The sequence below is a fragment of the Rattus norvegicus genome, chromosome 12 (assembly GCF_021556685.1).
Source record: "Rattus norvegicus strain SHRSP/BbbUtx chromosome 12, alternate assembly SHRSP_T2T, whole genome shotgun sequence".
Lineage (NCBI taxonomy): Eukaryota > Metazoa > Chordata > Mammalia > Rodentia > Muridae > Rattus > Rattus norvegicus.
The window spans coordinates 45626977-45654790 of NC_141545.1; the positions used below are offsets into that span (position 1 = coordinate 45626977).

Sequence of the window (27814 nt, forward strand, 5' to 3'; positions counted from 1 at the left end):
TGGCATTAGCAAATCCAGAACCCTCAAGTGGAACAGAAAGCTGCCTGGCTGGCCTTAGCCAGATCTTCCCATGTCCATCGGCTGCAGCAGAGCCAGCACTGAGCACCTGTCCTGCCGCCCCTTGCCAAGTCAGGTGACCAGGAGGGCATGGTGGGGTGGCAGTGGGTGAGCAGCACAAAGGCTGTGTCTTGTGCCCAGAGATGAGGCACAGAACCGACAGTCACTCCTGGTGGTAGAGCCAATGCTTCTTAGAAGACAGAGAAACATTTAATTAGTGGGTCAGGGCTGGGAGACGGAGCGGATCGGAACTTACGCCCTGGTTACCAGGAGGACGACCTGGTAAGAGCCTTGGTGCAAGCTGCGCCTCCTCTCTAGGCAGGGCCCAGCAGCAAAGTAAGATAATTACCTTCTCTGGCCAGATGCCCAGGTGGAAGTAGAGCCTGGCTTGCAGGAGCAGGAGCTGCACCTGGTCCGGGTACATCGCCAGGTACAGGTCCAAGGAGTCTCTGAGGAGCTGGTAGGACTGGTCAATGCCTTCCCTGGGGACAACCAATAACCTCGCCTCAGGCTGTGGCCTTCCCAGCGGAAGTCTACAAGCAACTGATGCAGACCCCAAGGTTTCTGATTCCCAGACTCCCCTGTTCAACCCTGTGAAGCTCTCAAGAGAATCCACACTGAATGTAAGGCCCACCTGCCCGCACTGAGCAGTCACCTCAGCAGCACAGACAGATGTCTGAGGAGCAAAGCGGAGGCTGTAAGGGGAGCCAAGCTCCCCAGAGTGGGAATGATGGACGCGTGTCCAAACTCACAGGGACTGCGCAGTAAGAGCGAGTGTGGTAGATCTGTCGATCAGGGGTCAGGACTTGCAGTAGGTGTCTGTTCTGGAGTTGGGGGTTTGGGAGTGGACAAACTGCACACACATGCAGACAGAAGGTGACCCCCTCTGCAGTCTGCTCAATTCTGCCACCAATTGCCGACTGTTCTCGACGGTGCTGTTTGTTAGGCATGGGGGAGGCTACACACCACCCCCACTGATCTCCCAGGTCTAACTTCCTTCACTATAGAGTGAAGTTACCCTCAGACCATGTTCTCTTACGGGACGGTAAGGTCCGAGGTCAAAGACCTGGACAGGAGGACACCATCTGCCACTCTAAGACAGTCTGACTTCCAAAGAGGGACTCCAGGGTTTAAGCTGAGTGAAGTCCACTGCAATCACTGGGGGTGGCTGCTCGGCATGCACGAACGCACAGAGGTGTCACAGAAGCAGTCACCACAGGCCAGCTCATGACACACGCTTCTTGTTGAGGCCCGGAACCCCGGTCCGTGCTGTGGGGAGCAGTGGGAGTTGGGGCCTCACCTCTTGCCCAGGCTCAGCAGGTTGCCCACCATCCGCTGCAGCACCTTCTTCACGTTCACCACGCCATAGAGAGCTGCCGTCACGTGCTGGCCAATCAAGTACTCACACTCTTTCACTGTCAGTTGCTTGCCCTTCCCAAAAGCATCTATGTAGATGTAGTCGAAGATGTCCAGGGTTGCCCTGCCCAAGAAGAGTCAGTAAGTCAGTTAGGATCCCTGGAGGAGGTGCTCCAGGCAGAGGTGGAGGGCAGAGCACTGAACTGTTTTCACCAATATCATCCAGGCCTCTGCCAGTTCCAACCCCAATTCTTAACACAGCCTTGGCTGGCTGTGGTGACCATGGTGCACTGGTATTAAACAGAAAGGCAAGAGAGACAGCTCGGTGGATAAAAGTGCTTGCTGTCCAGCCTGATGATACTTTGATCCCTGGGACCCGTGTGGGAGGAGAGAACAGACTGCAGCGAGCTGTCCTTGATGCTACACACAGGCTGTGACACACACATCCTAATCAACAAACAAGGGCAGCAGTGAAGCGCACTGCCTGACAGCTGCTTGGAGCCCTGCAGCCCTGAGCCAGGACGCCGACAGGAAGATACGGGGAGTGACCAAGGTGGCTTCGAACAACAGAGCCTTAAGCAGCTGCCTGTATGGGGCCCTGGACCTAGGAGGACCTAGAAAAACATATGGTGCAACAGCTCCTTTGTGCACACACAGCACCAGGCTGGCCTCCTAGAGATCAATGACCCCAGATCTGCTCACACATTCTCACAGCGTGGCCAAGTGGTCTTGAGGGCTCATGAATGGGTGGGTGGCTGTGTGGGGACAGCTTCTTTTGAGCAATCCTGGTCCGGTGCCCACTGCAATCACACAACATTTTGTCTTTGGCTGCTAACTGTCTCAGCCGGATTTCTTTCCTGAGTCTCGTTCATAGCGCACTTTTGGCAAAGACCTGAGACTTACATAAATGTTCTAAAAGAGCACGGGACTTGACGGCATTTGCTGTGAGGCCAGAACTTCCTACAAGAAATCATCAAATATAAAACATAGACAAAATGAGCACGTGGCCAAGTGCCAGGATGTTTTTAAAACATGCCCAGACTGTCTGTGCCCCAAGAACATAGAGATGAACACGTAAGATCAATTCTGGGGATGGGTGAACCTTAGCAGTAAGGCAGAGTTCAATCTGCAGCACACATAAAAAACTCAAGTCCCAGGGCTGGAGAGATGGCTCAGTGGTTAAGAGCACTGACTGCTCTTCCAGAGGTCCTGAGTTCAATTCCCAGCAACCACATGGTGGCTCACAACCATCTGTAATGGGATCTGATGCCCTCTTCTGGTGTGTCTGAAGACAGCTACAGTGTACTTACATATAATAAATAAATCTTTAAAAAAACCCAAAAAACCAAAAAAACTCAAGTCCCACAAACAAGACCCAAACAGCTGATCCTACATAGACAGTAAAAGTGAAAATCCAGGGACAGATAATAAACAATATATTTTTGGAAAAAACAAATTCTACTGCCTACATGTAAATACAACTTAGCAGAAGTAGCTGAGCTTAGTAGCATGGACTTGAATCACAGTGCAGAGGCAGAGGCAGAGGCAGACAGGTCACTGTGATTTGGGGGCCTGTTTGACTTATACTGCAAGTTCCAGGTCACCTAGGGCTGTAGAGTGAGGCCTGTCTCAATATCCAAAAATCCAAACCCCAAATAAACTCTCACTTCACAAAGTTAGAAATGCAGACCATGGTTTTCATGACACCAACGCAAGGTGTCACCCCGCACAGCAAGCTTAAGGGTGAACTGGAGAAGCCGGGGTCTCAGGGGTAAAGGTGCTGACTGCCAGGTCCAAGGCCCCAAGTGGGGTCCCAGGGACCCAAACAATAGAAGGAAAAAACTGACTCTTACACCAGCTGTCCTCTGACTTCTGTGTACACACACACACACACACACACACACACACACACACACACACACACAGTTAAAAAACAAAAACCATTCCAGGCAAAAGGATCTGCTTTCTGTTTCTGCTTTGCAGTCAACAGAGTACGAAGCCAACATAATAAGCTAGAAAAGACAAAACAGCACTGTCCAGACTCTGAGCACAGAGCTCCAAACCATCGCACTCAAGACCCGTCCTCCTGGTGCTGACAGCCAGGCCTATACATACGTACCAGTCGCAGCTAGGGACAAAAGGCTTGGTAGCTCAGAATAACCTTAGCAGGCCATGTGTATGGGTGAACAAGTTCCTGCTGGACTCCCAGGCTGTCATAGACAGGAGGCTGCAGATCTTTACACCAGTGCCAGAAGACCCCAGAACCAGCCAGAGCAGCTTCTAGCGCCAGGCAGTATCCAAGCAGAATTTTTGTCTTCATGTTTGATACAAGGTTAGACGTAGCCCAGGCTGGCCACAAACTCTTGCCTCAACCTCCCAGTGCCTCCCACACAGGACTGTAAGGAACAGATAAACTGGCTCTCACTCTGTATGGAGGAGCAAAAGCTGAGAACAGTGAAAGCAGGCTGAGGATCTGGATGGGGGGTCTTGAGTGGCCGGGGTGAGGGTGCAGAGTACAGCACAGACAGGAGGGTGGAGTCCAGCTGCTGGGAAGGCCTGTGCGCATGGTGCATGTCACTGCTAATATGGCCTGTATGCATGCCAGCATGGTCCCTGGTGCCCCAGTCTTTTCTAATTCTCTGGGTTTGTTTCTGCCACCGGCCTGAATTCGGGAGTAAAGGGCTCCCCCTGACTGCGGGCTGCCTCGCTGTACTAACAGGTTACTGCACTGTTTGGGCCTGGGTAGTGCTCAGCCCTATAACAATAGTGCTCAGGACACGGGGCTCAAGCAGGAGGATTCCAAGTTCGAGGACAGCCTGGGTAGCATAGACCTTATGTTAGAAGTGAAAAGAGCCAAAAATGCTCAGATTATGCAGGACCCTTAGTGGATGTCACATGGGTGGGTGTCTTACAGACACACAAGGAGGGGAGGGAGGCTGGGCTGAAAATAACTTTTCTTAAGGAACACCTTTCTTCTTAAACTGGAAGGGCAGATGCAGTTGGCTGTACTTCTTTTCCATAAAGCAAGAGAAAGACTATAGAGTTTAAGTGTGTGTGTGTGTGCATGTGTGTCACACATGCACACTGGAGGTTGGCCTTGAACTCTCCCTGCCAGCATTTACAAAGGTTTGAGTCCTATCTGGTATTGAAACTCAGGGACTGCACATCCCACTCTCCCGGACAGGATACTGGGGACGAGTTTTCTCCCTACATGGAGACCAGCTGTTCTCCCTAGGGACGACACCCCTTAGGGGACCTGGGGAACAAGGGGACCCAACCTGAAACAGACCCCACAAGCAGCCCCATCTGGCCAGGCTGTAGGCTGCCCATCCTGCTCCTCTCTCCCAAGCTGAGGCACAAGTGTGGGAGGAGGGAGATGTTTTATGGCTGAGTGAAAAAGAAAGAATCCTTTGATCGGATAGATGTTCAAACTATGGGACCTTGAGAGCCACGAGACCTTTGGCTTGAGACAACTGCAGACTCACATGCCTTCGTGAGAAATACAGAAAGATCCGGAGTAGTGCTCGTCACCTGCCACACAGGGCCCAGCGTAACCACAGCACAGCACCACTGTATAACTCAATCCTCAGAAGCAGACACCTGCTTGGTCACGCCCAACTTAATGCCAGAACCTGGTTCCTCAGCACCCGTTAAACATCGCAGTTAGCTCACCCTTCTGCGCCTTGGCACCACCTCAGCAGGAAGTGGCTTGGGAAGTTGACAGGCTCCAGAGGGACGCCCAGCTGCCGGGCGATGGTCAGGTAGAGCAGAGACATGCTGATGGGGATTCCCGTTCTGCGAGTCAATACCTGAGGGAGGGAAGTTGCAGGTTCAGGAGGGTCAGGGGCTGGCATCCCATGCTGGCTTCCAGGTCTCTATTTAGATCAGGGACCATATCTAGGCCGTTGGCTTTTTCTCACAGCCAGAAAACTGTTTGGCCCCCTAGCCTCGAGACAGGGTCTCCTTACAAAGCCCAGACTGGCATCAAATTCTCCACTCTGCCCCCTAAGCCTCTGCTCCCCACACACCTCCAATTTCTTGCTTTTGCCTTTTATGTTTGCAGGGCCAGGCATGGGAGCTGGAGCTCCGTGTACACTGGGGAAGCATTCTACCGCTTAGCAACCCCACACACATGAATCTTCAAGCTTTTAAAATATTTAAAAAACAATACTCTCTTGTGACATTAAAATCACAGAAGCCAGGTCTTCTGTGGTCCATGTATATAATCCCAGTACTTGGGAGTCTGAGGTAGGAGGACAGAGTCCAAGATCAGCCTGGGCTACTGAGTGAGAGCCTATCTCAAAATAGGAAATGAAGCTGGCAAGGAGTGGACAGCCACCTTCAAAACTCCAACTGCCTGTGCCCTTTCACCCAGTGAGACAGTACTAAGCACACGGACCACACTGCCTGCTTGAGAACATGGACTGACTCACTGACAGGCATTTACAGGCAGCCTGCCAGCTTCTTCCCACCAGAAAGCAAGCGTGTAAAAAAGTATAAGAGATGACAACAGAAACTGTAAGTTACAGAGAACAGGACAGACAAGAAAATGGACATCAAAGGTGTGTGGCTGATGTGGCTGGACCAGAAGATTCCAGGCCAACAGAGGCAGGTTTGCACAGTTCAGCATTCACCATCATGGACTGAGCAAACTGGGCTACAGAGATGCCCATTTCTTGGTGCAGGGTTTGCTTCCAAAAGTCATCCTTTAGCAGACCTAACCCACAATACTATCCTGCAGTAGAGGAAAAACGGACTTCACTGAAACACAGAAGAGACAACAGCAGTGTCTGCCAGCAAGAAAAGGAAAGTCCATCCCATCAGAGATGAGCCCAAAGGCTGTACGCCTGTGCACACAGTCAGTCGCCTTTGTCTACCTGCAGGGGAGCAGGAGCACAGCCTCCCAGGGCACCAATCAATATCTGCAGGTGGGTAGGCGAGGGCACAGAACCTACAGGCCCCACCCTTTCCCAACGTTAGGTCACACACTGTCCCCAACACTATCTGATCCCGTGTGCGCGCGCACTTGCAGGGTTAGGCAGTGGAGGGCGTCTACGTGATTAGCACGCAGCGAACGCTGCAGATTCTACGGCTATGGGGGACTTCATGCCTTCCCCCACTGCAGCCACACCCACCTGGTGCATGTAGAGGTTCAAGGCATTGTAGTAGTCCATGCGGTTCCCTTTGAACTTGAGCTGGTCGTACAGGACATAGTTGATGGCGTCCAGCACTTGGCTCTGGAGTTCTATCTCCATTATCATAGAGGACTCGCCTGCAGCACAGAGATCTCTCTCTAGGTCACACACATGAGCAAGCACCCCAAACACTCACACCCCAGACATAAGCAAGGCGCAGGCAGTGACTGACAAGGTCCTGGCAGTCAAGTGCTGCCAAGCTGCAGATGGAGCCAGCGTGGGTTAGTGCTCCGCACACTTCAGGTAACTGACCACCCCCAAAGCCGCTGCAGCCCAGCCCATCTCAAACATTCCACACCTGCCCTGAAGGTCAGGCTCGGGTGACGACTGTTGATGCCACGGAGGGTTTTGCACACAAGCTCCACGATGCTGTGGATCTGGGCCTGGATGTCTCTGAGGCTGATGTCGGAGAGCGGGTTGCAGTACTGGTCGATGTAAACGGCACCTGTGGTAAGAAGGGCAGAGTCAGCGTTCCTCTCTACCTGACGGAGAGCAGGGTGTTACTGTCCCCAGCTCCTGTGGCTGTGACTTCTCACACTGCACACACTATGGATGTCAAGCATCGTGCCAACACAGTGAGGGGGAGGATCAAACACCTTCACCACAAAGCACTTCATACATCACTTAAGAAAACAAAACAAACCACTTCTGGAGGTCGTGATTCAGACAGCAGAACCCACGTTCCCACATCCTATTACAAGGAGAGCCAGAGGCCACAAGAACACCCTCAGGCCACCTCTCTCCTCACTCCATCTCTCGCCTCACTCCCGAGTTCAACCCAACCACAGGAAGACACTGCAAGGCATTTCTCTCAACAGCAAAACTGAAAGCACGAATGACAGACAGACCATTCCAACTAACCACACCTCACCTGGCTGAAGAGGAGACTCTAGAGACCACGCCTCTTTCGGAAAGAGAAGGAGCCCTGTTAGCCCCACAGAGCAGGGCAGATTCATCGCTGGCCTCAGCCGACCTCACACCATGCCTAAGCTGTCATTTGGTTGCAATGCATTTTTATTTGAAAGCCTTCTAGTTACTTTTATACTCGAGAGACTTTAGGCGAGCCCAGCCTCTTGCTGCTTCTACCGACCCTCCAAGAAGCTGGAGGCAGTTGAGGGCAACAGGAGGCGCGGACGAGGCTACAGGGCTTGTGCTGCCCGAGTGTGGGAGTGCTCATCTGGAGCTCAGCCACTCTGTCACCTGCCCTGGCTTCCTCAGTGGCTGGCCGCAGGGGTCTAGTTAGGGCTGAGGCTCTGGAGCCAGCACCCCCACCAGCTGCTGCCGGCCACTCAATGGCTTCTACTGCCTACCTAGTTACTTGGGTGGACTGTGACCTGTAATCTTGTATTTGAAAATGTGTAACAATTATGTACCTTTCATATATAACCTAGAAAATGAAGACTGTTTCACTATTCTGGATCTTAAACAAGCTGAAGGCTGGTGGAACGGTGCACATCTTTAATCCTAGCAAGCAGGGGCAGAGGATCTTCAGTCAACACAGCCAGACAAGGCTACTCTGCCTCAAACAAAAGAAAGTAACAACAAACACTTCCCAGCTCTAGCAAGTGTAAATGCAGACAGGAGGATGGCCATGACTTTTTTCATTTCACTACAAGATGTTTCACCTCCTTTGAGAGAATAACAGAGCCTCGCACACCTAGCACTTATCTCCACTAGGCACCGTGAGCTGTGGTGATCTTCACTCCAGGGCCTGAAACATAACCCTACTTACAAGGCTGGACACACCTAGCACTCCTAAGAAGGAAAGCTGACGGCTAGGCTGTGCTCTGTGTCTAAAAAAATAAAAGAAAAAGCAAAGAAATACAATGAATACTCTTAACACCGACGGGGTGTGACAGCCCCTGTGACAGCTACTATGACAGCCCCTGGGACTGCTGAGGCCAGTGGGCTCTGCAGGGGTCAGCTGAAACTCACAGACATGAACCCTAAGCTAAGGGCTGAGGGGACTGCAGGAGGAAGGCTGTCACCAGGAGGAAGCCAAGCCAAGCACCCATCTCTACGCAGCAGTCAGCAAAGGCCTGGACGCAAGAGCAGGACTCTAGCACACTGCAGAGAGGTATGAAGTTAGGGGAGGCCTGGGAACCAAGCAGCCATTCAGAGAACACATGGCAGGCAGGCAGGACCCACAGTGACGAGGACTAAGCAGGTCAGGCAGCCTGGCTGACTGGAGGGCAGCAGGCAGTGATGCCCAGGGACAGCCAGGATTCCTCAGTCCGGCTGAGAGACTGGAGAACTGTAATGGGTAGGAAGTGACCTAGAACGTCAGTGGGGGAAAGTCACCCATTTGGTGACCCCAGGAGCAGGGAGGGTACATAAGTACACACCTCACAATCACAGAATAGGAGGCTTCCTACCCAAGAATTAAAACAGTGTTTAAAAACCCAAGTCACATTTTCTTACTGTTCCCCTAAGAACCCAGTCCCTCCTGTCACAGGGTGGGGGCCCCCTCAATGACCTCTCCTTCAAACCACACCTTGCACAGCAGCTGCCAATCCTCAGGAGTCCCCAGGGGACACAGGTAAACATGGCAGGCTGACTTCTGAAGTTACAACTCTGAACACAAAGAACTGACCTTACTAGCCAAGGGTCAATCTGCAGGCCTACACGTGCTTGTGTGTTGAGGTCAGAGGTCACCCTCAGTGTCATTCTTGGAGGCAGTTCACCTTGGTTTGCCGAGATCACTGGCAGGGAACTACAAGAGTCCCCGCTCTCCCTCTCTCCAGTGCTGAGGTTACAAGTATGCACCAACTCTGGCTTTCTGCACTGGACCTAGGGACTGAACTCACTTCCTCAGACCTGTGTGGCAAGCACTTTCCCTATGAGCGTCCAGCCCTCACTGTCACTAAGCCAGCGGTGACTTTCTAGACACTGGAACACCTGAGCTGACAGGGAAGCTGTATTCAGAATCTTTGCTGCAAGTCTGAGTACTGTCCGCCTCTTTTGAAGCCCATTGGCGTGGCTTTCTTTCCCCTCTATCTGGAGGGACAGTCACTGTGGACTCTTAAAGGCTGAAGAGTCCTGTCCGCAGGTACAGACAGACCCACCTTCAAGATAGGACTCGTAGTCATCTGGCTGCTGCAGGAAAGCCTTGAGGTTGTTGAGGATTTTCTGCTGCCGCAGGTAGTAGAGAATCTTCTTAGCGTAGTACTTCCAGGTCAGAGCTTTCCTGAAAGCAATCGGACAAGTCAGTAAGGACTGCAGCATTCCCACCGCGTCCCACACTGCTTCCCCATCGAGCCCCACACGGCCCTTTACCGGACAAGCACACCGGGCACACACCTGCACCCGACTGACAAGCTCACTGGTACTCAGACACTCACACCCTCTATCTCTGGATGAAGGCTCTGAACAGTATCCTAGGAAGTGAGTGCACTGTGCTGGTCCCCAGGGCCTGCTCCTTCTGTGCTTGGTGGCCTCAGGGATCCTTCCAGCTGCGTGGTTCACATGCATCCACACTGACCACCATTCTAAAATTTACTTCCAGAAGAGGTTTTCTGAAGACCTCAAACCTGCACCCTCAACTGTTACTCTGCACTACCTGGGTAGCTGGGGCATCCCACGCCTTTTTCTTTCTCAGTCACCTCTCCTGAGACACGGCGAGCTATCAGCCCACAAGGGTCAGGCCTCTGGCCCCTCTCCCAACACCCTCTCATGAGCATCCGTCACTAACCTGACAAGCTGGCCCAGCCTGTGTGGAGTGAGCCTGAGTCGCACTCCCCTCCCCTACCCTACCTCCATGCTCTCTTTCTCCCCTCTGATGCGGCAGCCGTCCAGGGTCCCAGGAATGCATCATCCACAAGGGCATGGCTCTGCTCCAGTCCTCCACTGCTGCTACCTCCTCACACTAAAGCCCACCTCTAGTCAGAGCGTAAGTCCCTCCTCCATCCACCTCCCCACCTCTGAATCTCAGTTTCAACTGCTCTTGCTCTAGCCCTGTGCCTGGCTGTGTCACCTGGTACTTCTATTTCTCAGTGGAATGTTCTTGCCTGGGTACCTGAAGTCCATTCTCGTACCTTCTCTGGGCTCCCTGTTCACACAGGCTGAGTCAGGCCTCCCCCATCCTACCTTAAAGGTGCCCCCCAACCTTCATGCTGTACTTCACACAGCATTTCCCCTTGGGTGGCCCACTTCCTGCCAGCATAAACAGCTCAGCTGTTTTGATTGCTATCTCTGAGCTTGTGAAGGCAGAGATTTGGGGCTGTTCACGGTTGTATCTCTAGTGCCCACAGTAACACCGGTGCACTGTGGACAAGCAGAAACCCATGCACGAAGCACGTCAGGCATCCCAAACACACAGTTCCTTAAGTGGGAGGCAGGATTAACATGTGTTAGCCTCTAAGAAGCAGTAAAATCCTCTCCATCTACTGAGGGGGTCAATGACAGTCCACGGTTGTCTGTTCAACCTGCTCTTTAACCTCTGTTGTAGAATGTCTTCTTTAACAAACAAAAGATGTAAATACCACATCTACTGCTCAGATCAAGACACACAACTCTGGGACGTCACTCCACAGTCACACTTCATGCCTCTGTGGCCATTCCCTGCATCTCTCTGGAGCAGCGATTCTCACCCTTCCCAAGGCTGCGACTGTTTAATGCAGTTCCTCATGGTGTGGTGACCCCAGCCGTAAAACTATTTCCGTTTTTACTTCATAACCATAATCTTGCCACTGTTAGGAATCACAATGTAAATATCTGATATGCAGGTTACCCGATATTGGACCCCTATGAAAGGGTCGTTTGACACCCAAAGGGGTCATCACCCATAGGTTGAGAACCACTGCCTTGTCATCTACAGGGGTCCCTCTCTCTGCTTCCCATTATCTGAATACGTTCACATGAGCTCTAACTTGCTCTGAATTTCTTATTAGAAAGCGGACAGAGAAACTGGCGAGCCTGGGTTTTGATTGCCACAATCCACACTGGTAAAAAGGAGGCCAATTGCTACAAGCTGTTCTTTGACCACCACGCGCAGAGTGCCCGAGCGCACCCTGACGAACAAGACAACAGTAACACAAATACACTAGGAACTGGCTGGACAGGCTCCATGAGACTCAGAGGCCAGGTACATGGCTGCTACCCATAAAGGAGGTGCAGTCTTCCATCAAAAGCCACCTGTGGACTCTGAACCGTGGGAGACGAATGTTTCTCCAGCCTTCTAACCCAGTACCACAAGACAAAAAGGACCTGTGTCTATGATCCTCTCAGGAGGAGAGGCGGGGAGGGGCCGCAAGCAAGGCCAGCCTGGACTACACCGGGAGACTGCCTTAAGAAAAAAGATAAAAGGTCGGATGGAGGTGATGACAAGTCCTGGCTGTGCCCTTTTGTGAGACCAGTGGCAACCGCTGCTCACTGCCTAGGTCTAACTCCTTAGAGGAGTATCTAACTGAGCCAGCCCTTCCCAATTGACTCGAGAGACTGTTTGTGAGCGAGCTCCTCCACTCTTTAGTTTCCTGATGGTATGAGATGCCACAGAAACAGGTAAGAGCTCAGACTATGCCTTTTACTCAGTTTTTCAAATGACAATTCCTGATTCTCCTTCAAAGACCAAGTCTTGAAAACTGTCTGCTGGATCCTGCCCACCTCTGCCAGGCTGCTGCCTCCGTCAGGCTACTGCCCTAGCTGCCCCAACCTGAAATGAGGGGCTGGTGGCACTCTTGCTGACTTGGCTCTCAGGTGCCTAGAAGCTCTGGGCTCATCTTGTACATTTCTGACACAGGCCTGAGAAACAATCATTTCTCTGTGGCCCTGGCATGCACTGGGGGACGCCATGTCTACTTGGCTGGTCATGAGGTCACACTGACACTGTTGATTCAGATTCAGAGGCACACAGCTTGGACTTTCTGCTGTCTGCGTATCCGTACTCCTGAACAATTCCACCCTCGTAACATAAGAGATAAGAGGATGGCCATTCACAGCTTTCCCACGCATTTTCATCTTCCACACCGGCCTGAGTATGAAAGCCGCTGGGTATTCTGCACGTGATCTTTGCATGGTCACCGCTCAATTTCTTTTCTTATTAAAAAAAGTTTAGGTTTGTCATTGTGTGAACAAGTGTGTGAGCACGCGTGTGTGTCCGTCCATGTGCAGGTGAATGCACACCATGAAGCCTGTGTGGTAGAAGACAACTTGCAGGGTCTCCTGTGTGGGTCCCAGGGATGGATTCCAGGCCATCAGGCTGGGCAGCGAGCATCTTTGTGTTGAACCAGCTCAGTGCTCTTCCAGCCAGGGACCAGTCAGGGCTCCTGCCCTAACCGCACACATAGCACTGTCTGTCTCCTAGACAGGTTGCAGGAGTCAGGAGACCACGTTAAACACATCTAGTGCTCGCTCCCCAGTAGGCTTGAGTCACACTGTCTCTGTGGTTTTGAGTTTCAAACTCCATTTCTAGCAGACGTGTCAGAAAGAGCCCAAAGCCTGCTTTCTTCCAAGTTGACAAGTTTGTCTTTAGCCTTTAGACTTGGAAGTCAATTCAGCTGGATATAAAAATCGTTGGCTGGCATTTTCTTTACATCTTGGAATACCTTTTTCCTCTGGCAGTAAGTGCTGGTGTTGAAGTCTGAGGACATAGTCATTCTTTTGCATAGAAGTAACTTCATCTATTTTGCCTGGATACCCAAAGGCCCTTTCTGATTCTAAAACCCAGAAATCTAAAATCTAAAAAGTTCTTACAAGAGTCTCACTGGGCACTGGCCACTCAAGCCACTTTCTTGGGCGTAACACAAATTCTTTAATGCACTGTGGTAAACTGTTCCTGCAGACTGTGCTTTCTGCAGACCTCACAAAACTGCATGGGTGCAGTCATCACAAACTCAGAGAAGGGCCCTTGAGGATCTACAGAAACTGCTCACTCCCGGCAGTGCTCTCCACAGCAGGAATGGATGCAAACAGGGTCACTGTGCAGACTGGCAGAAATGGCATGCAAACCTTCTAAGAGGCACGGCATTCCCTGCCTTTAAATTGTATCCTACCAACGGCAATGTTGTTACAACCTTGTTTTGAACACAACTACTAATGCATACTTTTCTCGGCTACCCAACATCAGTTTTTCTGAGGACCTGACTAGTGTGAGAACACAGCCTTTCCCCTAGATTTTAACATTCCTCGGGAGAGTGAACTCTAAGATGTTCCCCATGATGGTCAATAGGCCAGGCGGTCACTCTCCTTAAAAGTGCTGCCTGCCTCCCTTTTCCTGTCATGGCAGCCTCTGAAGAACACTGCCGGCTTCCAAGCCTGGCCCTGCAGTCATGTTATATTGTCAGCTGCTCGCTCTCCACAGTAGCTTGGAGTGGAAGGCAGGCTGATTTGCTGGATTCCAGCTGTGTATCCAGTTCCAGGCAGTACTCCCTACTCCACAGTTTGTTCCCTCCCTTCCTGGGCTCCTCTGTCTACGGCTGTTTCCACAGAGCTCTGCTGAGATCACAAGCTCCCTCACAGTCTGCCCCACTAACTGCAGTGCACGCTTCCCAAACAGCCTTTCCCGGCTCTTACTGCAGACAAGAACTTACTTACTTAGGACAGCATTATCTGGTTGGAAAGACAACTAAACACAGTAAAGAACTCACCCTCAGACTTCACTTGCCTATTTGTCTTCTGCAGCACCACTGCATTGGGCACTAATTTGAGGAAAACTAACATCTCTGTGATAAGTTTTTGCACATTTTCAACATACTGCAGCACTCCAACCTAGGAAACTTATTCCCAAGAAGGCACATGGCCAAGAACTGAAGCCTAGACAGTAGACACTGCCTGCAGCACAGCAAGTGACCGTCCACCAGCTAGGGAGACCCAGGAAGATGGAGAGGGGCTAGCTGTTACCTAAGGGAACTCCTCCATTAGCAGTCAGCTGGGACAGACCTCTTGGGTAACTCTGAGAAAAGTAGAGAAGGGTCTGTCTCTCACACAGCCCTAATTTTGTCAAACAACGACCCCTCTCCACCTTGTCACATAGTTAGGACACAACAAGCCAAAGTAGGTCACCATCAAAAACCACACAGATGTCTGGACAGATGGCTCAGCGGTTAGGAGCACTGGCTGCTCTTCCCGAGGACCTGGATTCAATTCCCAGCACCACATGGAAACTCTGTAACTCCAGTTCCAGGGGATCTGACACACATGCACACGGGCAAAATGCCAATGCACATTAAACAACCAACCATGCAGGCCAGGTGGAGAGCTCAGGGGCAGATAATCACTTGGCCCTGGTATAACATTCAACAGTGCAAAGGCAAGGCCCAGGGCTGGAGTCAGCAAAAACTCTTCCAACCTAAGAGCAGGAAGGACAGGCAAAGAGTACACATAAGAAAGAAGTTCACCTCCCCCACACTAAAGCCAATAAGACGCACCGCACACACGCTGTGCCTACCAACTGTCACCAGGCCACACAATTCTGTCAATGCACACTCCAGCACACACAAAACCTACACTCAGACAGGTCAGGGGTCAGGGGCACCTCTTCCCACAAACCCCCATGAAACTCTGTCCCCTGTCCAGACGTTTCTCCACACATCTTTCTTTCAAACTTTTAGGGCAGCAGGGATAGGCTGCAAGTCACCGGTGCGCTGGGGATTAAGCTTCCCAGCAGAAAATATAAAACATTCATTCTAACAACAGGAAGAACAAGGGGTCATTTTTATTTTAAGTCGTGTGTCTATAGTTGCGGAGAAGGTCAAAAGAGGGTTCAGATCCTGTGGCACTGACGTTATAGGTAACTGGGAGTCACCCAATGTGGTGCTGGGAACTGAAGTCAGGTCCTCCGTACAAGCAAAGCAGTTCATACTGAGCCACCTGTCCCTCTAGTCTGAAAGGGGCTCTTCTTAATTGGGAGTGTGTCTGTGGAGAATGCAGGCTCGCCCGCCCTGCATCTTAAAGCGGCCCCCATCACTACACGCAGGTAGGTAGTTACTATTTAGACGGCGACAAGAAAAGGGGTCTGCGCGTGCTCAGTGAAACCACACGGAGGTTCGAGGTCAATTGAAGGTGTCATTCCTCAGGTGTCATACACATTAGCTTTAGAGACACTCTCTCCCTGGAGTTTGGTGCTCTCCATGTGTTTAAGCTTGAGGTCACCAAGGCTAGCACTAGGACAGCCAAGGCATGACACTGGGGGGCTTGGGAGGGGGCTCGAATCTGGGTCCTCACTGACCATCTCCCCTGCTCTTGACTTTTTTTTTTTTCTTTTTTTCGGAGCTGAAGACTGAACCCAGGGCCTTGCGCTTGCTAGGCAAGCGCTCTATCACTGAGCTAAAGCCCCCAACTTTTTTTTTTAAGACTTTATTGAGACCAGGTCTCACTCTGTACCCCAGGGTGTTCTGAAACTCCCTATGCAGCTTTCAAAGCTGCTGCTTCTCCCGGCCTGACCTCCTGAGTACTGGGATTTCAGATGTGACCCCTGCATGGCTGGGATTTCAGGTGTGAACCTGTGCATGGCTTCCTGGGTATTTCTGAGGCAAGGTTGATTGAGCCCACGGATGAGGAACTCGTGGCTACAGGGGCTGACAGTGAGTCAGCTGTTCACACTGAGATCACGCATACACGGGCTTTTCAAAACCTAACTGTGATATAATATAAAGTATCTGTAGACACCACGGTTCTTCCACACACACTACAGCAAGTCCCTCTTCGGTTATTATGGCGGCACTCCCAAGAAAGCCGTGGCTTACCTTCCTTCCATGTTTAGGATGCACACCAGTTCATCCTCAAAAAAGATCTCTGGGCCCTCAAGGTTCTCAATGTCACTGAAGCCGTTACAAGGAACCTATGGGGAAGACACACACAGGAGGCCTCAATCATGAGTTAGCATGGCTGACCCTGGCAGTCCCAAGTGAGGGAGGCCACACATGGAGAGAGTGGCGGTAGCTCTTACACATTGCCTCCTAGGGCCTCCAGGGCAGAAACCAACATGGCAGCCATGGCACATTCAGACCTTGGCACCCGCGGCTCCAGCTTCCCACTCACACACTCTGAGTTTCTGATCCCTCATGTGTGGACACAGGCTGGGGGCTGCAGGACCCCAATCTCCCAAGGTGTCTGCTACACACAACAAGGAGGGGCCAGAGGCATAAGCCTAAGGCAGAGGTGCCTCTGAGGCTCCTGCATGTGTATCTGCTCTGCACGTAGAGGCGATGGTACGTATATGCAGAAGCCGTGGTGCATGTGTGTTGGGATGGAGGCACACGTATGCTGAAGTAAACGGCGAATGGCTGTTAGGTGGAGACACATGTGGTGGTACATGTGCTGAGAGGCGGTGGTGCAGTGGGACTCTCGGGTTAAAGTCCTGGGATGACTGTCCCCAGTCTTCCTCTTGAAAGCAGCCAGTGCTTCAGGTTGACTTGCGTACACGTGGGGAAAACAAGAACACCAGTATGCTGAGCCAAACTGATCACCCATCTATGAAGCCACCCCTAAGTATGCCCCTGCTGCGTTCAAAGTCCACCACGCATTCTCGTTAAGTAAGTAGTGACACGGGGAAAGAGGGGAAAGTTCACTGATCCGTCATTTAGATAAAAGTGCACACAAGCACAGGTGGATCGTAAGAAGGGCCTGTGAACGTGGCCTGTGGCTACTGTGTCCTGCATGCCCTGCACCAAAACACCTGTGTGTGTGCATTTAAGCCAGGCCCGAACACCTAAGATTACAGGCTGCCTAGGGCACTGTTCCGGACTGAACAAAACCTTGGTTCCTTCTGCCGTCAATACGCACGTCTATAAACAAAATGGGGAATAATGTCGATCTGTAGTTCCCATAGGGGACTGAGTTAAAATGTATTCAAGGCTCAGATCTGTCTTTTCAAGACTGGAAACACCTTGAAAACATTGCTTATCAACTCCACTAACAGCAGTGGAGAATCAAAAACCTTCAGAAAATAACCTAGAAGAATGAAACAGGTAACACTGGTCGACGCGTGGTCTGCAGGGTCTGGAAATACGAGAGGGGGAGATTTCCTAGCTCTAGAAAAAAGTAGAGGGTGGAACAGACACCGATGTCCACAGGACATTCTGGACAAGGGAGCGACAACGACTAACTCCAAACCAGAAAAGAAACACACCTTTCAGCCATTACAGAAAAGCGACACACCACTTGAGCCTGGCCTGAGGATGCCTACTTGGAACCACAGCCCTCAGAGGAGGCTGGACGGGAGTTTAAGGCCAGCCTGGGATACACAGCGCAAGTCTTCTCACAGAACAAAGAGCCACAGTGATAACAAAAATGCCAAACTGCCAGGAACAACGGTTGCCAGGCAGTTTTCTTGGGGGCTGGGGGGATGGAACTGACCTACGGGCAGCTTTTAACCTTGGTTCCTTAACAAATAACATAGTTCACTGCTGAGCCATTTACTTCTGCTGCCTTCCTGGGAAAACCAGCTCAATAACTTGACAGTGTTCAAACGCTGATGGCTCTCAAAATCACACATCGGCTGCCTGAAGCATATAGCAGTCTTGAAGAGAAATAAGATTTATCAGGACCTAGTGGACACCGCCCTCTGTCCCTCCCTGCTCAACACCCCACGCCCTCTGGCTTTAGAAAAGTAGGACTAGCAGGGACAAATGGCACCGTGTTGTTGTTCTGGAGGGGAGAGGACACAATGACTCTCATAACTGAGGGATTGTGTGAGCATTGAAAAGGAACTAGGAATAAGAGCTGAGATGCTAAGGCAGGCGCACAAGAACCAGCTTGCTTGCTTGCACGCGAGTACACACACACACACACACACACACACACACACACACACACGAGCATGACCAAGCCTGAGCCACAGAACAGATGCTTACGTGCTCTGAAAAGAACCGTTTGGAGAAGGAGGCTACAATCTTCCGGGCTTCTAACCCAGCTTTCTGCCGAACTTTATATTCCTCTAACCAATTGACGTAGTCAGTGGGACTGTAGTGCTTCATCAGAGAGGGCCACCTAAAAGGAGGAGAGAACACCCTTCTCAGCTCCGCAGAGACCGCAAAAATCACGGAGGAGTCTGCGGGCAAGCACGGGGTGGGGAGTGCGGGGGGGTGGTGGTGGAGGGGGGACGGGACCTGGCGGAGGCTCTAGTTATAAAATCCAGAGGTAATGCATGCATTCCCTCACTACTCAGATGCAGTGACCTTGGCGTGGCGACATGAAGGCAGTGTTTCTACCACCGCCGCCGCCCCCCCCCTTCCAATCTCTGTGGTGGCCACAATCACGGCGATGCTAACGGTTCGCATTGATGGCGCGCCTCCTCAGCGCCAGGCCCTGCCACCAGGGCCGCATCTCATTGGACTCCCCACTCTGCAAAAAAAGGGGGTCTTCTCACGGAACGGGAGACCCAGGCTGTGGAGAAGAGAGGTGGACATCACCCCCCTCCACCCCCAAGGTCATGAGCTGGAATGGCAGGTCCGATGCCGGCATCCTAACGAACCAGGAATGCACGCAACGCTGCCTGCACGTAAACATCCTGCACCGAGTGGGCCACAAAAGATGCGCGTCCTCCCGCAGCCCGGAGGCGCTTGAGGCCGCAGCCCCGGGGCCGAGCGGGAGGCCTGGCCGCGGGCGGCTGACCCGACCCCATCGGAGCTCCGGAGGCCCCGGCCCAGGCCTTTGTCTGCGGCCGCGGGAAGCCGGCCGCGCGCCGGTGGGAGGGTGGCGGGGTGGGGCCCACGCCAGGCCCCGGCTGAGGGGCTGCGGGAACGGAGCGGAATGCTCACCTCACCCGGAACTGCTCCTTCCACACCTGCCCGCTGCTCTGGCACACCTCGCGCAGGCGGCGGCAGGTGCTGGACACGCGGCCGATGTCGAGCGCCGTGAGCGAGCCGCTGCACAGGATGTACTCCAGCACCTCGCCTGGCAGTTGCACCAGGCAGCTGGGGCCCGACGCCTCGGCCGCGGCCTCTTCAGCCAGCGCCGGGACCACCTCCATAGCGCTGTCCCCCGCTACCGCCGCCATCTTGTCCGCGTACCTGAGGGGCCGCTGCGCGAGCGCGCGCGCGATAGGAGCCTAAGAAGCCACGCCACGCCCTCAAGGGGCGTGGCCCGGGAGCGCCCCCCCGCCCACACCAGGTCCCGCCCACTTGTCCTGGAGCTTTGGGAAGAGCTAGGGGCGAGCGCCCTGGCCGTGGCGGAGATGGTCTTTTCGGTCTTGACTATCCCGGCGTCATTTTAAACATTAAAGCTGGGTGCTTGTTTCGGCAGCGCAGAAACTAAAACCGGAACGGTGCAGAGATCAGTATGGCTGCCGTGCCTAGGATGACACGCAAATTCAGGGAGACGGTGGTGCGGGCCTTATACCCAGCATTTGGGAAGTGGAGGCAGGCAGATCTCAAGAGTTCGAGGCCAACCTCGGCTACAGAGCGAGTTCCAGGACATCCAGGGATACACAGAGAAACCCTGTCTCGAAAAAAATTAAAATAAAGTGGGAGTGAGGAGCTGGTGAGATGTCTCAGCAGGGAAGCCTGGTGACCAGAGAGTTCCAGTCTCAAGCAAGTTGCCTTTTGACCTCCACCTTATGGATGTGACATGAATCCACACATGCAATAACAAAAAGTTAAAGCTGACCATCGTGGCTTACTTTGTAATCCCAGCTCTCAGGAGCCTGAGGCATGCAGAGCAAAAGTTGGGCTATCTATATTAAGATCCGATCTCAAAAGCAATTTGAGTCTGATGTAGTTAGTCAGCACTGGTCTTGAATTACGAATTGGAGCTGGACCTTGAATTTCTGGTTCCCCCTTCCTCTACCTCCCAAGAGCTTGTATTACAGACATACACACCATCAAGATGTAACAAGATGTACTTCCGACGTGGTGCTGCGGGGGCAGAACCCAGGACTTTGTGTAGTTTAGGCATGCAATTTTCCTCTCTTATCCCAAAACTAAGTTGTTGAAAATGGCTGTCTCCTCTCTTATGCCAAGCACTTCCTGGAAGTGATTTGGCCTTCTCTAAGAATAACTCATTCTCCAGCGGGTGCTGGGTCAAGCATACGATTTGTTTTGGGGGGACCCCTATTTCTAGCCCTTTGATGGTATTAGGGAATAATAGCAACCCCTGAATCTATGTCCCGATTTTAGGCAAATCAAAGGATGGTGAGGTGCTCTCCTGTATGTGACTGGGTCCCTTCAAGCCACTGATCCTTTTGACTCTGCCTAGAGGTGTTCACGGTGTCTGTTTTTTTTTTTTTTTTTCTTTCTTTTTTCTTTTTTTTCCGGAGCTGGGGACCGAACCCAGGGCCTTGTGCTTGCTAGGCAAGCGCTCTACCACTGAGCTAAATCCCCAACTCCTACGGTGTCTGTTTTTAATCGTCATCCACTCAACCATCCATCATTTGGGGACATAGATGCCATCACTGGCAGAATAATAATTACTATATGCATACCCAGTCCATAGGTAAGAAAACCGAGTCCCTGTTTGAATCACAGGGAACAAAAATCTGGATTTGATCCCCTAAAGCAGATGGGAGTGTGTATGTTCAGTGCTTGCCTCTGCTTTACTTTCTTAATGCATGTGTGTGTGCACGCATGTGTGTGCACATGTGCGTGTGTGCATGCATGTGAGTGAAAGCCAGAGGAGAGGCCTCGGGTCTCATCTTTAGTAATGCTTTTGTTTACATTTTATTATGCGTGCTCATGTGTGCGTGGGTGGTGTGTGTATACGGACGTCAGAGGGCAACTTGCAGGAGTCTGTCCTCGGCTTCCATCACATGGGGCCCAGGGAAGGAACTCAGGTCACCAGACTTGGGATCAAGTACCTTTGCCTGCTCCGCCCTCCTCATCCTCCCTCTAAGAAAGACAAGCAAACAAACCCAAATTCAGTTCATCAGGTCCTAAGCCGTGGAACAGAGATCCCATAAAGTCAGAGTAGTCCTTGAATCTCAACCGTGTGATTTCTGACTAGGGTTAGAAAGACCGGCTGGTATACAAAGGGCACAGTAAAGAGCTCCCCTCAACTCAGACGCTCTGAGTCGGAACCTGGTGAAACATCTTAGTGGATCCCTGCCAAGCAATCTGTGGCTCTCTATTGCCCTTGGAAATAAATCTGAAATCTTTAACATTGTTACAAAGGGACAGCCGTCACCCATCGTGGCTTCGGCCATTCTCTCCTCCTCCAGCCCAAGTGGGTCTCAGATAGCCCCTGTCTCCTTCCTCCCACTTGTACCCTCCTGGGTGTATCCCATCGCCCAGGATCCACATTCAGCCAAGCCTCCTGTTTCTGTTTGTTGACCCTCTTCTTCCAGGGCTTGGCCTGACTTCTGATTGCTGCCTTTCCTCTTTCCCTGTGTTTTCAATGCTATAATCCCTTGCTTCATTTATTTATTTTTTAAGGATTTATTTCTTTATTATATAAAAGTACACTGTAGCTGTCTTCAAGCACACCAGAAGAGGGCATCAGATCCCATTACAGATGGTTGTGAGCCACCGTGTGGCTGTAGGGTTTGAACTCAGGACCTCTGAAAGAGCAGTCAGTGCTCTTTTTTTTTCTTTTTTCTTTTTTTTCGGAGCTGGGGACCGAACCCAGGGCCTTGTGCTTGCTAGGCAAGCGCTCTACCACTGAGCTAAATCCCCAACCCCAGCAGTCAGTACTCTTAACCTCTGAACCATCTCTCCAGCCCTCCTTGCTTGATTTACCACCATTCATTCAGCATGTGTCTTACCCTTCTGGTCTGAAGCCCCTTCAGGACCAGAAAAGTCTCTTACTTCCTTGTCAGGGACCTTGCATGTGGCAAATTCTTTGTAATTATCACCCCTGGACTGTGTGATAGCTTTTACTGTCAAAGTAATCACAACCCAGATTCATTAGTGAGGAGAGTCTCCATAAAGATTTGCCTAAGGTAGGTTGGCCTGTGGTATGTCTTGGATGGGGGAGGGTTTGGCTTAATTAGTTAACTGGTATGAGAAGACCCAGCCCACTATGGGCAGCATTATCCCTAGGCTTGGGGGTCCTGAACTGTGCAAGAGTGGAGAGAGAAATCTGGCTGAACACAAGCAGATAGGCATTCTCTCTGCTCTTGACGATGGATGTGCTGGAACTGTCTTAGCTTCTCCCGGCTTTGACTTCCCTGTGGTGGAGCGTAACCTGGAACTGTTAGCTCCAAAGAACCCTTTCACCCCTCAGTTGCTTTTCCTCACGGTATTTTATCAAAGCTACAGACATGAGACTGTTACAGCCTCTACAGGTCTAACCAGCTGTTGGGCTAGAAGCAGCTCACTTTTTCCCCATCTGTAAAATGGGCAGAATGTCTACCTTCCTCCTGGGGCAGTAGGGGTGTTGGGTGAATAGATTCACGTGGCTTGTGCAGTACTGCATCAAGCCAAGAGGGACTGTGGCTGTGGGTGCCTGTATTTGAGGTAGGACAGAGAGACTCACTTCAGGACCCACTCTGGTGGAAGAGAAGCCATCTTTATAATCATAGTGCACTTAGATCTGGGGAGACTCTGTTTCAGCCCAGACTCTCAAGGCCTGGCCTCCAAAGATGGCATCTCTCTGCCCTCAGTTGCTGCCTGGTCCTCTCTGTGGCCCTGGACTGCTCCTCTAGCTTTGGCCCTGATCCTAAACTGTGGTTAATCACCACCACCACCACCACCACCACCATGGGTGGTGCTCAGATCCAGAGAAACCATTTCTAGCCATTCTTCGTGCAGCCAGGGAGCTGATCAATGTTCTTATCAGGAGGGATGGTCTTTTCCTCGTGCAGCCTGCCGCCTGATCACAGAAGACAAGAGATTATCAGAGACGATGATTGGGGTGACAGGGAGAAAGAAAAAAATTTGTCAGCCAAAATGATCCTCCCCCCCTTTTTAAGATTTATTTATTTATGTATGTGAGTACACCGTAGCTGTCTTCAGACACACCAGAGGAGAGCATCAGATCCCATTACAGATGGTTGTGAGCCACCGTGTGGTTGCTGGCATCTGAACTCAGGATCTCTGAAGAGCAGCTGGTGCTCTTAACTGCTGAGCCATTTCTCCAGCCCCAAAAACGCCCTTTATGAATGAAGAAAGTGGTTTTGCGGACAAAGAGTGGCAGGTGGATTGACGGCAGGCGAGACCCCACTCTGTGTACACAGGAAGCTCTATCCCCGTGTCCCTCCTCTTCACAGAGTACGGGCTTCCTTGTCCTATTCCCATGGCTCCTTGGGCAGAAGGCAGGCCTTCCTCCTTGAGACCTATCCTCCTTCATCCTAATCTGGCCATGTCTTCTGGGAAGCCCCCAAGCTGGCCAGCTGCCCTTCGCCTCAGGAGATAATGAAACTTTTCAAATCTCTATCGCACAGGTGGTTACAGTTAGGAACAAAGAGTCCCCGCTCAACTCCCCCTGGTAACAGGGAGGCAGGGATGCTGTCTCCTTCGGTATTTACGGTTTCAAAGAGATGTTTCCCAGGCCTCGAAGAAAAACATTCCTGGCTAATGACACCGCCCGGCCAGAAACTTGTTTAGGCTTCGAAGAGAAGGTGGACAGAATGCCTCCTAACCACAAGTAAAAAGGGGAATTCTACTGCTGGTGCTACTACCTCATGGGTGAACCCGGAGGGAGGTATGTCCCCAGAAAACAGACACAAGAGGGCAAATTCAACATGACCTCCCTTGCAGGAAACTTTCAGGAATCCGACCGAATGTAGGTTTGAGGGTATTAAGGTCAAGGGGAAGGAGGAACATAGGGGTTACTTTTTTGTGGGGGGTGTAGAAAAGGCTGATCTTGAACTCACAGAGATCCACCAGCCTCTGCCTTTTTTTTTTTCTTTTTCTTTTTTTTTTTTTTTTCAGAGCTGGGGACCGAACCCAGGGCCTTGCTCTTGCTAGGCAAGCGCTCTACCACTGAGCTAAATCCCCAACCCCCAGCCTCTGCCTTTTGAGTGCTGGTATTAAAGGCCCATGCCCCCCAGCTGTTTTGTTAAAGATTAAAATTGTATTATATATATTATATATATATAGGTGGATGTTTTGACTGTCTACATGTATGCACGTATGTCTGTCCACCACCATGTGTGTGTCTGGTGCTCCTGGAACTGGAGTTTGAGGTGACTGTAAGCTCTAAGGTAGGTAAGGGGACTTGAACTCAGGACCTCCAGAAGAGCAGCCAGTGCTCTTAGCTGCTGAGCCGTCTCTCCTGACCCATGGGTTACTTCTTAATGAACGCTGATTTTTCTGACTGCGGTGACGAAATTCAGGCCGGGGGTTGGGGTGTGTTTTTAAGGCTCCTGTTCTGCAGTGGCAGTGTTTAAGGTACATGGAATTGTCGGCTTACTTTCCCATGATAAAAGAACAAAGCACACACACAAACTTTACGTGTCAAAAGGGACAGAGACTGTATGTGTAGACACATTTCACAGGGCAATGCTTGAAGAAGGGAAGCTATTGTAGGGTACTTGTTCAGCATATGAGAGGTCCTTGGCTTCATCCCAACAACAGGGATTAAAAAAAAAAAAGAGAAGTGATGCCTTGTCTGTCTGTCTACCTGTCTGTCTCTCATACAGACATAGTGGCATACCTCTTTAAGCCCAGAACTAGGGAGGCAAGAGACAGGAAGATCTTGGAGTTTGAGGCCAGCTTCATCTACATATTGACCTCTTGCAAGGTCAGGACTACATAGAAAGTGCCTGTCCCAACCGATCAACCGATTAATTAATCATCAATCAGCCAATCAATAAATGCCACATACTTGTGCTCCAGCTAAACTGCCCAGATCCATGACTGTTTCCTGAGCTTTAATCATCCCAGTGGGAGAGGGGATGTTCTAAAAAAGGACACTTGTCGAATTCCCTCCACTTGTATGCCTTGGAAAAAACAGGCCTCAGTTAATTTAAGTGACCTCCCTCTTGCCGGGGAAGGAACAGGCTGAAGCCCTGGATCCATCCATAGAAGGAACCAAATCCCTCCCAGAAAGGGATTTCACACAGTTCAGAGAGCCTAACAGACCCCTTGTGGGGACAGGTTGGATCACATCTTGACCCAGACTGCTCAGATATAGACACCTCTTGCCTATATGTGGGCCGTTCACAGCGGCCTGTAACTCTAGCTCCATTACCCTCTACCCTCGTACACACATCCAGACACAGACGTGCACGTAGAGACTAACCTTTAATCAACCTTGGATCGATCACGTCAGTTCTCCAGCATTGCCTTAGGGGTCATTGGACTGAATGGGTGCCTATCTTGCACACAATCTCCACAATCCAGGCAGAGGGAGGCTTGGGATTCACCAGAACGCCTCATTCTCAGGATAGATGCAGTCGGCCCTTGGTGGGCTCTACACTGCGGATTCAACCAACCAGCAAAACAGGGGGTGGAGGGGGTGAGTAATCCCAGAAACCCATGGGGGCCTGAGACACTGAGGTTAGTCTGGCTATATAGCTAGAACTCATTTAAAAATAGTAATACCAACCACAGATGGGTTTGAAATGTGGCCCGGTGGGTAGAGAGCACTTGCCTAGTGTGCGTGATCAGCGGTTTTCAACTTTTGGGTTGTGACCTTTAAAAAACACATTATTTTCAATGGTTTTAGGAAACCCCACCCCTAACCATAAATTTATTTCCGTTATTACTCCATAACTGCTACTGAGCAAGTGGTGGTATCTTGTTTCCTAAGACCACTGGAAATAATGGGTTTGCTGATGGTCAGGATCCACAGGTTCAGAACCGCTGCCCTAGGTTCTACCCACAGCTGCCGCCATCACAGTCGCCATGTTCTCAGGATCACACTCAGTAGTCAGTATCCGTGCACTCCTCCCAAGCCTCGGTTCCCAGCTGCATTTGAAGCCTGCTCCATGGGGAGGGAATCCATTTCTGATGCCACATAAAGCTCCCTATATCCGGGGAGGCCCTAGGAGTGGGGGAATCTACCACGAATGTTTTGTCGAACGGACATGTTGTTAAAACTGCCTTCTAAATATTTATGTTTATGTCACAGACTAGTACAGCCTCTGGCCTTGGTCCGAAGAGTCTCTTTTGGCAGAGTGGGACAGGCAGTCAAAGTCGGGGGGATTCATAACTGGCCAAAATGGGGAGAATATGTGATTTCTGAGAGCTTGGCCCCCAAACAGGAGTCCGAAGTTTTGAGAACAGTAGCCTTCCCGTCTTTGAAAAGTCAACGAAACAACTGTTATCTGAGCTGTTATGGTGAGAAGTCAGTGGGGGAGGCTAAAGATATGTAGCTCAGCTGTGTGACCTCTGACCCCACAGCTAACTAAAGGCAAGTGACTTCACAGCACACAGAGCTTGGGGGCATATCCGGGTGTTTCCTCTGCTTCATGAGAAACCATAGATTTGGGGTGTCTCAGGGAACCTCCCCTGCCACCCCTTCCTCCATACTGACAGGCAACTGCAAACACGTTTTCTCTTTCTTTTTCTTTTGGCTGGGTCCAGCTCCTCTTCCTGCCCGGGACCTTTGCCTACAATTCCACTTCCCTGCAGAACCTGCTCAGAGTGCAAGAACACACGTCCCATGATCTCAGACCTAATGAGCCTTTCTACCCACAGGCCTCTGCCTTTCCCCTGCTTCAGACACCTACGTGGCCATGTAATGTATGTTATGTTGGTTGATAAGCTACAGCGTGCATCATGAGCTCACTGAGAAGCTGGCCCCGGAAGCAGGGTCTGATCTGCTTCAAGTGTGGCTTTGCCCAGTGTCCTGTGAGGCCCCTTAGGGATGGGCTCCCCCTCCCTAACTCTGTGATCCAGAGGGAACAGAATAGTAAACGAGGCCAAGAGCAAGAGTGCTGTGTCCTTGGAGCAAAGCATTTTGCACTGAGGTTACCATCCATTAGCCCAGGCTAGGAAAATGCCTTCAGTGGAGAGACAAGCTGGAAGCTCAGCTATGCACACACAGCTCCAACAGGAGCTCTGGCTGGAAGCCTCAGTTTCCTCAGTTAACATTGGGTGGATGTTTTGAGTGCCTCATCTGATAATATTTTGTTCACACTCTTGCTTTATTTTTTTTATTGTGGCTTGCTGTCTAACCAATCAACATACTCATTCAAAACCCAAATCAATGCCCTTATACATACAGTAATAAACCAACCAACCAACCAACCAACCCAACCAATCAACCAACCAACCAACTTATCAACCAACCAATCAACCAACCAATCAGTCAACCAACCAACCCAACCAATCAACCGATCTTTGCTGGAGAGATGGCTCAGTAGTCATGAGCACTGGCTGCTCTTCCAGAGGACCTGGTTCAATTCCCAGCACCCATATTTAGGCTCACAGCTGTCTATACCTATAGTC

The 27814-nt window shown here is 51.2% G+C and overlaps 1 protein-coding gene across 2 annotated transcripts in view; it reads right to left on the reverse strand.

The window, feature by feature from the left end:
- Window positions 1–19584, reverse strand: part of Fbxo21 (F-box protein 21) — a 34118-nt gene extending 14534 nt beyond the window's left edge. The window contains exons 1-9 of one of the 2 annotated variants that reach the window (NM_001108338.3): window positions 19304–19584; window positions 18398–18533; window positions 16289–16383; window positions 9674–9795; window positions 6907–7053; window positions 6549–6685; window positions 5086–5222; window positions 1358–1537; window positions 407–539 (exon numbers count right to left, since the gene is read on the reverse strand). In NM_001108338.3, the coding sequence (NP_001101808.2) occupies window positions 407–539; window positions 1358–1537; window positions 5086–5222; window positions 6549–6685; window positions 6907–7053; window positions 9674–9795; window positions 16289–16383; window positions 18398–18533; window positions 19304–19542 (1326 nt within the window). In that variant the 5' untranslated portion in view covers window positions 19543–19584. The remainder of the gene's footprint in view (window positions 1–406; window positions 540–1357; window positions 1538–5085; window positions 5223–6548; window positions 6686–6906; window positions 7054–9673; window positions 9796–16288; window positions 16384–18397; window positions 18534–19303) is intronic. The other variant, XM_087578975.1, reaches the window with a different exon arrangement.
- Between the last annotated feature and the right edge of the window lie 8230 nt (window positions 19585–27814).